Source organism: Coregonus clupeaformis, chromosome 24, assembly GCF_020615455.1.
Source record: "Coregonus clupeaformis isolate EN_2021a chromosome 24, ASM2061545v1, whole genome shotgun sequence".
Lineage (NCBI taxonomy): Eukaryota > Metazoa > Chordata > Actinopteri > Salmoniformes > Salmonidae > Coregonus > Coregonus clupeaformis.
In genome coordinates, this window is record NC_059215.1 from 51792189 (window position 1) to 51806193 (window position 14005).

A 14005-nucleotide genomic window follows, 5' to 3' on the forward strand; every position below is an offset into this window, starting at 1 on the left:
CAAGTTGGCTGGACACCGGGAAAATGTTGTGTGAAAAACCCAGCAGCGTTGCAGTTCTTGACACAAAACGGTGCGCCTGACAGTCTATGTCATGATAAGAGCAGTTCTTAATGTTTTGTACTACATTTACGTTTTAGTCATTTAGCAGACGCTCTTATCCAGAGCGACTTACAGTTAGTTAGTGAGTGCATACATTCTTTTTATTTTTCATACTGGCCCCCGTGGGAATCAAACCCACAACCCTGGCGTTGCAAACGCCATGCTCTACCAACTGAGCTACATCCCTGCCGGCCATTCCCTCCCCTACCCTGGGCCAATTGTGCGCCGCCCCATGGGTCTCCCGGTCACGGCCAGCTACGACAGAGCCTGGATTCGAACCAGGATCTCTAGTGGCACAGCCACTGCGCCACTCGGGAGATACTCTCAGTGTACAGCGCAGAAAGGTTCTTACTTCCTACCTGACCTCTGGCCACTTCCTCATTATGAGAAATGATCAGTTCTGTCAGCTTCTCCTGAAGCACAGAGATCTCTTGGTCTTTCTTCACCTCTTCAAACTGAGAGGCGAGGGATTTCCTCACCTAACATCAGTATGTTCTGCTCCTGCAGGCTTCAGCTCCTGTGGAACGCTTTCTGCTCCTGATGCTCATGGACACTTCTGATTGTCCTCAACCAAAGGCAGATGGACCTTTCTCTGACCGTTGACTGGATTTCTTGTAATTCACAACGTCAGATCAGTCTGTCAAATGAAAGCGATTGAAATGTGTGTTCACCTGGTTAACTATTTGATCACTCCACTGGGCAGAGATGTCAGATTAACATTCCTGTGAGTTATAGATCTGTCATTCTCATTGAAAGCAAGTCTAAGAAGCAGTAGATCTGTCCTAAGTGCACTATTTCTATGCTTCCCGTTCTTAAGTTTCTTTTTTTGGTTATTGAAAAGATATTCCAGAGTGGTTTAGATGGTACACTGATTCTCTATGTTATACATAGCTTGTTTTGTCGCATAAACTGAAATTAGGCAAATTTCTGTATATTGCACCTTTAAAATATGTATAAAAAGATGGTCTACGTTCATGACTTGCAAATCCAATTTGTTTTCCATGTATACTGAACAAAAATATAAACGCAACATGTAAAGTTTTGGTACCATGAGCTGAAATAAAAGATCCCAGAAATGTTCCATGTGCACAAAAAGCTTATTTATCTCAAATTTTGCCCATTAATTTGTTTACATCTCTGTTAGTGAGTATTCTCCTTTGCCAAGATAATCCATCCACCTGACAGGTGTGGCATATCAAGAAGCTGATTAAACAGCATTACACGGGTGCATCTTGTGCTGGGGACAATAAAAGGCCACTCTAAAATGTGCAGTTTTGTCACACAACACATTGCCACAGATGTCTCAAGTTTTTGAGGGAGTGTGCAATTTGTATGCTGACTACTGGAATGTCCATCAGAACTGTTGCCATATAATTTAATGTTAATTTCTCTAGTTTAAGCCGCCTCCAACGTCGTTTTAAAGAATTTGGCAGTACGTCCAACCAGCCTCACAACCGCAGACCACGTGAAACCACGCCAGCTCAGGACCTCCACATCCGGCGGAAGAGTATTTCTTTCTGTAATAAAGCCCTTTTATGGGGAAAAACTCATTCTGATTGGCTGGGCCTTGCTCCCCAGTGGGTCGGCCTGGCTCCCAAATGGGTGGGCCTATGCCCTCCCAGACCCACCCATGGCTGCACCCCTGCCCAGTCATGTGAAATCCATAGATTAGGGCCTAATGAATTTATTTCAATTGACTGATTTCCTTACATGAACTGTAACTCAGCAAAATCTTTGAAATTGTTGCATGTTGCGTTTTATATTTTTGTTCAGTATATTTCCAAACTCCATCTCTTGCGATCTTCACTAGTCACACATGCGTAGACTAGAGAGAGGATTCTTTATTTGCACTTTCAGGAACTTGCTGACAACATAATTTATGGTCTAGTAAAACCAACACAATCACAAATAATTGTATTATTCCAGCTGCCAGGCAGCTCTAGAAACATGCTTTGAGTCTGATCTATGAGCTGAATTTCTGGGAACAGTTCCTATTTGGTGCAGCAGTCTACAAGTCCATCATCAGCAAGTTTGTAAAATAGCATCACAAGTTTGGCCACTTCATGGATACACTATATATACATAAGTATGTGGACACTCCTTCAAATTAGTGGATTTGGCAATTTCAGCCACACCCGTTGCTGACAGGTGTATAAAATCAAGCACACAGCCATGCAATCTCTATAGATTAACATTGGCAGTAGAATGGATTACTGAAGAGCTCAGTGACTTTCAATGTGGGACAGTCATAGGATGCCACCTTTCCAATAAGTCAGTTTGTCAAATTTCTGCCCTGTTAAAGCTGGCCCGGTCAACTGTAAGTGCTTTTATTGTGAAGTGGAAACGTCTAGGAGCAACAACGGCTCAGCCGCGAAGTGGTAGGCCACACAAGCTCACAGAACAGGACCGCCGAATGCTGATGTGCGTAAAAATCATCTGTCCTCGGTTGCAACTCTCAATACTGAGTTCCAAACTGCCTCTGGAAGCAATGTCAGCACAATAACTGTTTATCGGGAGCACAAGAGCCGTTCGTTGGGAGCTTCATGAAATGGGTTTTCAAGGCCGAGCAGTCGCACAAGCCTAAGATGACTGTGTGCAATGCCAAGCGTCGGACGAATCTGGGTTGGGCAGATGCCAGGAGAACGCTACCTGCCCCAATGCATAGTGCCAACTGTAAAGTTTGGTGGCGGAGGAATAATGGTCTGGGACTGTTTTTCATGGTCCGGGCTAGGCCGAATCTAGTACTGAGAGCATAAGCTACAGCTAGCTAGCACTGCAGTGCTTAACATGTGGTGAGTTGTAAAACAAAGGTGATGTGGTTCGGTAAGAAGAATACTCACGAGATACCTTCTGCTCACTCCCCCCTATCTGAGATACCTACTGCAACCCTCAACATATATAACACCTGTTCTGCCAGTCAAATTCTGTTAAAGGTCCCCAAAGCACATACATCCCTGGGTCGCTCCTCTTTTCAGTTCGCTGCATTTAGAGACTAGAACGAGCTAAAAAAAACACTCAAACTGGACAGTTTTATCTCCATCTCTACATTCAAACCCTCAATCATGGACACTCTTACTGACAGTTGTGGCTGCTTTGTGTAATGTATTGTTGTCTCTACCTTTTTGCCCTTTGTGCTGTTGTCTGTGCCTAACAATGTTTTGTTGTAGAAACATTTGACTAGATAATCAACTCAAAAATATCTCTCAAGACATCGGAGCCTGTGAATTTTTAAGAATTTAGACTTTATTGAATAACAAGGCCTGAGCTTTGCTCCATGGAGCAACAACTCGCTCTCCTTGGCTCAAAGATCTCCTTTTATACAAATACAAGCGCATAGTCATCCTTACATAGCATACACAGTTGCTACCCTTAGGGTAATTGATTAACTTCTTCCATGGCCACGCCACCCTTATCTTTCAACGTCTAGATGTCACATGTAGTTTTTCTCCAAAAAGGCTATGTGAACTTTTCCATATGACCTCTTCCTCTTATCTCATTATATTGGTGGCAGACCCTTTCTCAAAAATAATACACATACATACATTAAGGCATGGTTACACACTGTATTGGCTATATTGCTTATTTAAACATACATCTGGATTATAGAATGTCAATCATGTTTACTATATTTTACTTTTGACATTTCCCAACATTTGCCTTAATGATACATAAAATAATACCATAGTTTGTACCATGTTTGTGCTGCTACCATGTTGTGCTGCTGCCATGCTGTGTTGTTGTCTTAGGTCTCTCTTTATGTAGTGTCGTGATGTGTGTTTTGTCCTACATACAGTTGAAGTCGGAAGTTTACATACACTTAGGTTGTCATTAAAACTTGTTTTTCAACCGCTCCACAAATTTCTTGTTAACAAACTATAGTTTTGGCAAGTCGGTTAGGACATTTACTTTGTGCATGACACAAGTAATTTTTCCAACAATTGTTTACAGACAGATTATTTCACTTATAATTCACTGTATCACAATTCCAGTGGGTCAGAAGTTTACATACACCAAGCCTTTAAACAGCTTGGAAAATTCCAGAAAATGATGTCATGGCTTTAGAAGCTTCTGATAGGCTAATTGACATCATTTGAGTCAATTGGAGGTGTACCTGTGGATGTATTTCAAGGCCTACCTTCAAACTCAGTGCCTCTTTGCTTGACATCATGAGAAAATCAAATGAAATCAGCCAAGACCTCAGAAAAAAAATTGTAGACCTCCACAAGTCTGGTTCATCATTGGGAGCAATTTCCAAACGCCTGAAGGTACCACTTTCATCTGTACTAACAATAGTACGCAAGTATAAACACCATGGGACCACGCAGCCGTCATACCGCTCAGGAAGGAGACGCGTTCTGTCTCCTAGAGATGAACGTACTTTGGTGCGAAAAGTGCAAATCAATCCCAGAACAACAGCAATGGACCTTGTGAAGATGCTGGAGGAAACAGGTACAAAAGTATCTATATCCACAGTAAAACGGGTCCTATATCGACATAACCTGAAAGGCCGCTCAGTAAGGAAGAAGCCACTGCTCCAAAACCGCCATAAAAAAGCCAGACTACGGTTTGCAACTGCACATGGGGACAAAGATCGTACTTTTTGGAGAAATGTCCTCTGGTCTGATGAAGCAAAAATAGAACTGTCTGGCCATAATGACCATCGTTATGTTTGGAGGAAAAAGGGGGTGGCTTGCAAGCCGAAGAACACCATCTCAACCGTGAAGCACGGGGGTGGCAGCATCATGCTGTGGGGGTGCTTTGCTGCTGGAGGGACTGGTGCACTTCACAAAATAGATGGCATCATGAGGAAGGAAAATTATGTGGATATATTGAAGCAACATCTCAAGACATCAGTCAGGAAGTTAAAGCTTGGTCGCAAATGGGTCTTCCAAATGGACAATGACCCCAAGCATACTTCCAATGTTGTGGCAAAATGGCTTAAGGACAACAAAGTCAAGGTATTGGAGTGGCCATCACAAAGCCCTGACCTCATTCCTATAGAACATTTGTGGGCAGAACTGAAAAAATGTGTGTGAGCAAGGAGGCCTACAAACCTGACTCAGTTACACCAGCTCTGCAGGAGGAATGGTCCAAAATTCACCCAATTTATTGTGGGAAGCTTGTGGAAGGCTACCCGAAACGTTTGACCCAAGTTAAACAATTTAAAGGCAATGCTACCAAATACTAATTGAGTGTATGTACACTTCTGACCCACTGGGAATGTGATGAAAGTAATAAAAGCTTAAATAAATCATTCTCTCTACTATTATTCTGAAATTTCACATTCTTAAAATAAAGTGGTGATCCTAACTGACTTAAGACAGGAAATTTTTACTAGGATTAAATGTAATGAATTGTGAAAAACTGAGTTTAAATGTATTTGGCTAAGGTGTATGTAAACTTCCGACTTCAACTGTATGTTTGTTTTTGTAAACCCAGCCCCCGTCCCCGAACTAGGATTTTGCCACTTGGTAGGCCGTCATTGTAAACAAGAATTTGTTTGTAATTTACTTGCCTAGTTAAATAAAGGTTAAATAAAAAAAATACAACAAATTGACACAAAGAGAAAGACAATAGTTGAACAGTTTTGAACAAATTAATTTCATCAAAAATGAAGGAGAAGCAAGAGAGGAGAAAGAGCTAGCTATATTTTGTTGTAGTTTTTTCATGTTCACTTACTTTGCTAGTGAATGCAACTAGCTTGTTTAGCCTACTCAAACACACGGCTCAAATAGAGAGGGATGCTTTGTTAGCTAGCTTGCTATGGCTATCCAACACTGGAACTCTTCCAAGTCAGGCTAAGCTTTTGGTTTTATAAATGTATTGCCACCGGGTCCCACCGGCGTAACTGCTAAAGTGCTTGCTGACTGTACACTGTACTGCATGATTGTAGCGGGTTTACTAACGCGTTAGTTCTAGTAGCTATGTTGACTATGACGTTAGCTAATATGGTGACAACGATGTAGTCTGTGTGTAGTGGTTATGGTAGGAAGGTATGGCTTGGAAAATGTTTTTTTTCGCCTGGTCATAGACAGCTGTTGAAGTCCACAAGTGAAGGGAAAAGGTGAGAAGAGGAGAGCGCATAGATGCGAGAAGGAATTATACAACAAGCAAAGTGATCATGCTGTTTGTATGTGGCTGCTATGAAAGTGAACTGTGTTTGCGGGTGATCAGGGGTGTATTCATTCCACTGATTCTGTTAAAACGTTTCATGAACAGAAGCAAAAGGAACGAAACAGGGATAAACATACCTGAATTTGTCCAATAGAAACTCGTTTGCAACTGTTTGGACTAATGATTACACCCTAGATCAGATAGATACAGGCAAGAGTGTGCAAGGCGGTATTGAATGTGTCACTGTCTGTCACCTTGATTACTCAAATATTTCCCTCGACTTGTGCACCTACGTTGTAAACTTTCATTCGTACGCTAGGTTGTAGCAATCTAATGATGGGTATAGGGAAAATTAGAGTATTATGTAGTAGCCTAAACCTAGCCTGTTACATTGAGCTGGGTGTATAGAATATGAATTACAGTCATCCAATATGCTGTAATAGAAATAAGGCCATGCTCATAAAAAAGAAATAAATCGCCCTCCCTAATCTTAAACGGTACTGACCACCACTGCCTTCCATCCTTCCTTGAGATATAAATGACAGGTGAAACCCATGTGGAGCCAATTCACCTGTCCAATCATGTCCAATCAGTATTTTATTTTTATTTATTTATTTAACCAGGTAAGTCAGTTAAGAACATATTCTTATTTACAATGATGGCCTACCAAAAGGCAAAAGGCCTCCTGCGGGGACGGGACTTGGATTAAAAATAAAATGCAAATATAGGACAAAACACACATCATGACAAGAGAGACAACACTGCATAAAGAGAGACCTAAGACAACAACATAGCATGGTAGCAACACATGACAACACAGCATGGTAGCAACACATGACACCACAGCATGGTAGCAACACATGACAACACAGCATGGTAGCAACACAACATGACAACACAGCATGGTAGCAACACATGACAACACAGCATGGTAGCAACACATGACAACACAGCATGGTAGCAACACATGACAACACAGCATGGTAGCAACACAACATGACAACATGAAGTCTTCAAGGAAGGGAGGAAGGATGCACTTTTTAAAGGATTGTTAACACAATCCTTCTCGTTTGGAATCTCTGAAGAAATTAAGAATTGTTTTGGAATTTAGTCAATAATACAAGTCTGAAATATCAGGAAGTTCATTACACAAATGAACTTAACTGGCCTCCTCACACCCTTGCAGTTTTCACATTTTGCTTCAATCAATTTGCTTTATTCAATTGCATTTTTACAATGTAGCTGGGACACTTGAACATAAGAACATTAAGAAAGTTAGCTGGCCTAATTTTATTGGGGATCCTCTACTTATTCATCCCAAGAGGGGACATTGGATCTGTCACCATCAATACACTTACAGCAACAATATACATCATTTGTAGCTTGTTTTTGGACACAGGTCCAGGAATTGCTAAAGGATTGCAATATTTACCTGGAGCTAACCCTGCAGATAGCATTACTGGGTGATCTGAAAAGTCATAGTCAATCGATCAATAATATAATAATACTTTTAGCAAAAATGTTTATTTTCAATTTACAATCTGTAGAAACAATGAGAATAGAAAGGTTCAGAACTTTTGTAAAACATCACAGTACGGTTGAAATATATATGGCAAATAGAAATCCAATATGGATGGTGTTAAGAGATAGATGGGTGGTGTTGAATGGAGTTGAAGGATGGGACTAATAACAACAAGATAACTAATAATGTAAGCATACTGTGTCCATAATAAGTATATAGGTTATAGGTTGAGAGCTTTAGTGAAAGAGCACAGTTAGAAAGATATGACATAAAGAAGCAAACCAGATGGTTGAGGAAGTTCAGGAGTAAAAACAAACAAACAATGTATGTATGTGTGTATATATATATATATATATATATATATGTGTGAGAGAAAAAAAACATCTGGGGGATTGGAAGTGATGCAGACAAATACATTGATGGAAGTTACAATCTATCTGCAATATTAAAGCTCATCTACCTATCATCAGAGAGACTGAGCACTGATGGCTGGTGAAACAAGCACAACCCATGACTTACAGAGAAGCAAATGGATTCAATAGAATAGACTTTAAACCCATGGAATCAAAAACATAAATTCATTATCAATACAATGAATAATGGCATTGAATAATGTGCAAAGTATAATACAATATCTACAAAATACACACCAAAAGCAAAGGAACTGTACAATACAAATAACTACACAATCAAGGTGAAAAATCTGTCGATGTGCCCTTGAGCAAGGCACTTAAACCTAATTTGCTCCAGCGTACTACTATGGCTGACCCTGTAAAACAACACATTTCACTGCACGTATCCCGGTGTATGTGACAATAAATAATATATTTTGGGAGGATTGTAAGAAGAGAACTGTATGCAAAAGATTTGCATAAAACATTTGTCCCATTGGTATGCATCATGGGTCACACACTGCACCATTGCCTCTTGATGTTTATTCTGTGGGATTATACAAATCCATGGTCACAAAACAAGTAAGTGGAGTCCATTTTTCCATACCAGTGTCCAGGCCATGTCATTCATATGTCCTTTGCAGTTTGTGTCAACAGAATCTACAGTACACCATCACCAGAAGCACAAGTTCCACAAGTTCCATGAGGATGTTGTGGGATCATCTGTAGATTTCCTCAAAGGGCAATTGCTCCAATTTGTCCTTGTATCTTGCACCACCATCCAAAGACCAGGTGCAGTGTCTTACAAAATCTCCTTTGTGTTTTATTCCATATTACCTTCAACTGACTTGGACTGACCATTGAAATCATGGACACACCTGACCTTTCCTGGCCAGAACAGACCTGGCTCCTACTACGGTCTCCATCTTCATCCCCAGTATTGGAAGATGAAAAATACATTGAAAAAAATAGTTACATTTTAGTGTTTCAGGTTGTCTATCAAAGTCATGGTCTTTTTAATCTGTACACCACAAAAAAAATATGCCAGCCTCCAACATTTATTAAAAAATTGAGTCTAGATCACATTTACCGTGTAGTGTACAGAAATTGGGCCCTACTGCCTAGTCTAGTTTTCAAGCCAATGAACCACACATTAGACTGGATTGTTCTGATGAATGTCCTGAAGGGTTGAATCTGGTAAGCATAACATTCATAAGTAGTCAAGTAATAAATCATAAATATTTTTAGTTCAAATCAGGCTGAAATTCATGAACTCAAGCATATGATTCTGATAAGTTATGATTCCTTACCTGTTCTTGTTCCCACAAACAGCATTGATGTTCCCTCTGTGTCTGATACCTAGTAAAAAGAAACCTAAACTCAATAAAACATAAAAAAACGTTGGGGTAATATAAATTCCTGTCAGCCGTCTCCTTCCCACATTGAGTATGATAGAACATACTGTGGGGGTTATTCATTAACATACCTCTGTAGGACTTTGTGTCTCTTGAAAAGGCCTCTCTGGAAAGGTACAATAATTAACATTGAGACAACTAATTTAGAAATTGATAACATACACTGTATGGCATTGTCATGATATTTAAAACATTATTGTATATTTAATTGTATTCATCTTGTGTGCTCTAGTACTGGTACTCCTGTATATAGCTCCATTCTTGTGTATTTTATTTTAATCCTTGTGTTACTATTTGTATTTATTTTTTAACCGCATCGTTTGGAAGGGCTCGTAAGCAATCATTTCACGGTAAAGTCTACACCCGTTGTATTTGGCGCACGTGACAAATACATTTTTATTTGATATAGTGCTGGATATTTCTCACTTGTTCATCTGGGCAATTAAAACAATAAATGAAACTACAATTCCCCCAAATAATCTCACCAGATATAGGATCTTTTCTTTTTTTCCTTCTAGTTTTCATAATAGCCGTCACTGCTGCTATCACAGCTAGTACCACCACCACCACCACAACAGGAGATATTATTTCAGCTATGGGAAGGGAGGTCTGTGGTCCACATTCAGAGTCAGACCAATGAGTTCCAGGTTTAATTTTCTGAAGCTTCAAGGTATCACATCTATAATAAGAGAAACAGACCACTGGTAATCAACAATTTGGTCATCCAACTTTAAGTTTTACATTTCTATGTGAGCATATTATGTAGTATTTAGATGATATTTTGAGGGAAATAACCATTTGCATGAGCCACACTTACTCTGTGTATGGCTGGCAGGATGTAAATGATCCATTTGAATAAGTATCACCAGTGCAGTCAGCACACACAGTATCTGTAGATGTTGTTCCTAAATCAACACAGGGTGAAACTAATTAAAGGTCCTAACTTGAGATGTGCTTAACTCACGACTGCATAAATCATGCACTGATGTCAATGGAAGATTTGCATGAAGACCAACCTGTGTGGCTGATGTATTGACCAGGTTTACAGCTGCTGTGTCTCTGGGCTGCTCTACAACCATCCTTACTTGGGTCTAGACAGTAGAACCCCTCCAGTGTCCCACAGACAGTGTCTGATGAAGGTCTACATGGCTGCTTTACCTTCAAACCCAAACCTATAGAGAAAACATTAAGTTATATCTGATGCAAAATATGAGACACATTTCATTCATACAACTGACATATCCTCATAGCACAACAGCATAGACTAACATCAGTGTTTGTGTCAGGGTTTCAGTGCAGACACATAGGACCACTCTTACCTGGATCACAGTTGGTACACACTTTGCATTTTATGAGACCATTGGGCTCATCAAGGAATGTAGAATCAACACAGGGCACACAGCTGGTGCTGGTGAATTCAGTACAATGCTTATATACACGATTTCCTGGGGAAGAGAGAATCACAATGTCATGTTTTTCTGTTGGTGTTGATGATGTATTAATGTCTGGTGATTCATTTGATGTAAAGAGACGGTCCTTACCTGGTGAACACATGGGACAACATTCATCCCCTATTCTGTACTCGGCTCTACCACATGCAATACAGGATCCAATGCTTTCAAGCACCAATATAATATTTATCTGGAAGTAGAGAACATGTTAGAAAAAACATCTGAAAAATCTAAACTGATTGTGTGTATTCATAAAACTTACAGAAGTAGTATCTGCAAATTCAGTCAATAAATGTGAAAATGTACTTCTCTCCACCACGTTTTTTCTACAAGGTTTCAGTAAAATGGACAGAACTAGTAGGCTAATAATAACTCTGATTTATATTTCATAGAGGAAATATTTACATTGATCAATTGTTTTTGAAAGATGCCAAGCCACAAAATGTGCAAATCAGAAATGTTTCACTTACAGTCCATATCAAGCTTTCAAACTGTGCCATGGTTCCTCAATCCTCACCAACTCATTTGTGAAGTTCTTTGGAGTTTTGAAGTATGGAGATGAACAGCTGGTCCTTTTGTGGCAGGGCTGAAATGCAGTGGAAATGTTTTTTGGGGATTAAGTTCATTTTCATGGCAAAGAGGGACTTTGCAATGAATTGCAATTCATCTGATCACTCTTCATAACATTCTGGAGTATAGGCAAATTGCCATCATAAAAACTGGGGAAGCAGACTTTGTGAAAATTAATATTTGTGTCATTCTCAAAACTTTTGACCACGACTGTACTAGGAATACATACACAATAGGAATATGCAGTATATGCTGGGATGTGCAATAAAGTCAATAGTAGCAGCAGTATTGACCGTGTGTGTGTCTGTGTGTGGTATTCCTACCTCCACTACACTTGACTCTGTAGCAGCAGCTGAGCTGTCTGTGCTATGACTAGCATCACTGGGAACAGAGGAGGAGGGGACCACACTGCCTGTACTGGTCTCATCAACATCCTAGTTGTGAATGAATAAACACATACATATTAGACCAAGAAGAAAATCACCGAATAAATGCCTTATAGATCAGTGGTTTTCAATGTGGGGGTTGTGGCTTCCTGGTGGGTAGGAAGTGGGAAACTGAAATAAAGCTATATATATATATATACAGTGCATTCGGAAAGTGTTCAGATCCCTTGACTTTTTCCACATTTTGTTATGTTACAGCTTTATTCTAAAATGCCATAATGACAAAGCAAAAACTTTTGTAAAGAAATGTTTGCAACAAAAAAAACATATATAGGGAAATATCACATTTACATTAGTATTCAGACCCTTTACTAAGTACTTTGTTGAAGCACCTTTGGCAGCGATTACAGCCTTGAGTCTTCTTGGGTATGACGCTACAAGCTTGGCACACCTGTATACCTGTATTTGGGGACTTTCTCCCATTCTTCTCTGCAGATCCTTTTAAGCTCTGTCAGGTTTGATGGGGAGCGTTGCTGCACAGCTATTTTCAGGTCTCTCCAGAGATGTTCGATCGGGCTTAGGTTGGGCCACTCAAGGACATTCGGTGACTTGTCCCGAAGCCCCTCCTGTGTTATCTTGGCTGTGTGCTTAGGGTTGTTGTCCTGTTGGAAGGTGAACCTTTGCCCCAGTCTGAGGTCCTGAGCGCTCTGGAGCAGGTTTTCATCAAGGATCTCTCTGTACTTTGCTCCGTTCATCTTTCCCTCGATCCTGACTAGTTTCCCAGTCCCTGCCGCTGAAAAACATCCCCACAACATGATGCTGCCACCACCATGCTTCACCATAGGGATGGTGCCAGGTGTCCTCCAGACGTGACACTTGGCATTCAGGCCAAAAAGTTCGATCTTGGTATCATCAGACCAGAGAATCTTGTTTCTCATGGTCTGAGAGTCTTTAGGTGCCTTTTGGCAAACTCCACGCGGGCTGTCATGTACCTTTTACTGAGGAGTGGCATCCGTCTGGCCACTCTACCATAAAGGCCTGATTGGTGGAGTGCTGCAGAGATGGTTGTCCATCTGGAAGGTTCTCCTATCTCCATAGAGGAACTCTGGAGCTCTGTTAAAGTAACCATCAGGTTCTTGGTCTCCTCCCTGACCAAGGCCCTTCTCCCCCGATTGCTCAGTTTGGCCGGGCGGCCAGCTCTAGGAAGAGGCTTGGGGGTTCCAAACTTCTTCCATTTAAGAATGGTGGAGGCCACTGTGTTCTTGGGGACCTTCAATGCTGGCCAGCATTGTTATTTACGATTCCCCAGATCTGTGCCTCGACACAATCCTGTCTCAGAGCTCTACGGACAATTCCTTCGACCTCATGGCTTGGTTTTTTCTCTGACATGCACTGTCAACTGTGGGACCTTTACATAGACAGGTGTGTGCCTTTCCAAATCATGTCCAATCAATTCAATTTACCAGAGGTGTACTTCTATCAAGTTGTAGAAACATCTCAAGAATGATCAATGCAAACAGGATGCACCTGAGCTCAATTTCGAGTCTCATAGCAAAGGGTCTGAATATTTATGTGAAAACCAGTTTTGGCTTTGTCATTATGGGGTATTGTGTGTAGATTGTTGAGGAAAATGTTTTATTCAATCCATTTTAGAATAAGGTTGTAACATAACAAAAGTCAAGGGGTCTGAATACTTTTCTGAATGCACTGTATATATACACACATATTTTAATAGGATACATATAGCCTACCATTTGTATTTAATAGTTATGCCTTTGCCTATTCAATCTGGTCACTAACATTGTCTTATGGCATTGCACCAAATTATTGTCTCAAAAACAGCAGGTTAGTATTTTTTTGTCATGAATCTTGTTCTGGAGGCAGCTCTGCAGTGGTCCCTAGCTGGCACAGCCACAAAGTCATAAAATCTGATTGTAAACTTAACCCTAACCTTAACCACACTGCTAACTCTAATGACTAACCTTAAATTAAGACCAAAAAGCACACTTTTGTTTTAATAAATGTTTACAATATAGCCAATTTTGACTTTGCAGCT

The 14005-nt window shown here is 40.4% G+C and overlaps 1 protein-coding gene across 7 annotated transcripts in view; it reads right to left on the reverse strand.

The window, feature by feature from the left end:
- LOC121565411 (tumor necrosis factor receptor superfamily member 5-like) overlaps positions 1–14005 on the reverse strand; it is a 140524-nt gene that overhangs the window by 85462 nt on the left and 41057 nt on the right. For 5 of the 7 annotated variants that reach the window (XM_045207310.1, XM_045207312.1, XM_045207311.1 and 2 more), the window contains 3 exons: positions 10559–10714; positions 10360–10447; positions 10028–10221 (listed from right to left, as the gene is read on the reverse strand). In XM_045207310.1, the coding sequence (XP_045063245.1) occupies positions 10028–10221; positions 10360–10447; positions 10559–10714 (438 nt within the window). Of the gene's footprint in view, positions 1–8112; positions 9322–9437; positions 9487–9613; positions 9649–10027; positions 10222–10359; positions 10448–10558; positions 10715–10861; positions 10988–11083; positions 11184–11463; positions 11580–11886; positions 11998–14005 lie in introns of those variants that run through there. The other 2 variants (XM_045207314.1, XM_045207309.1) reach the window with 2 other exon arrangements.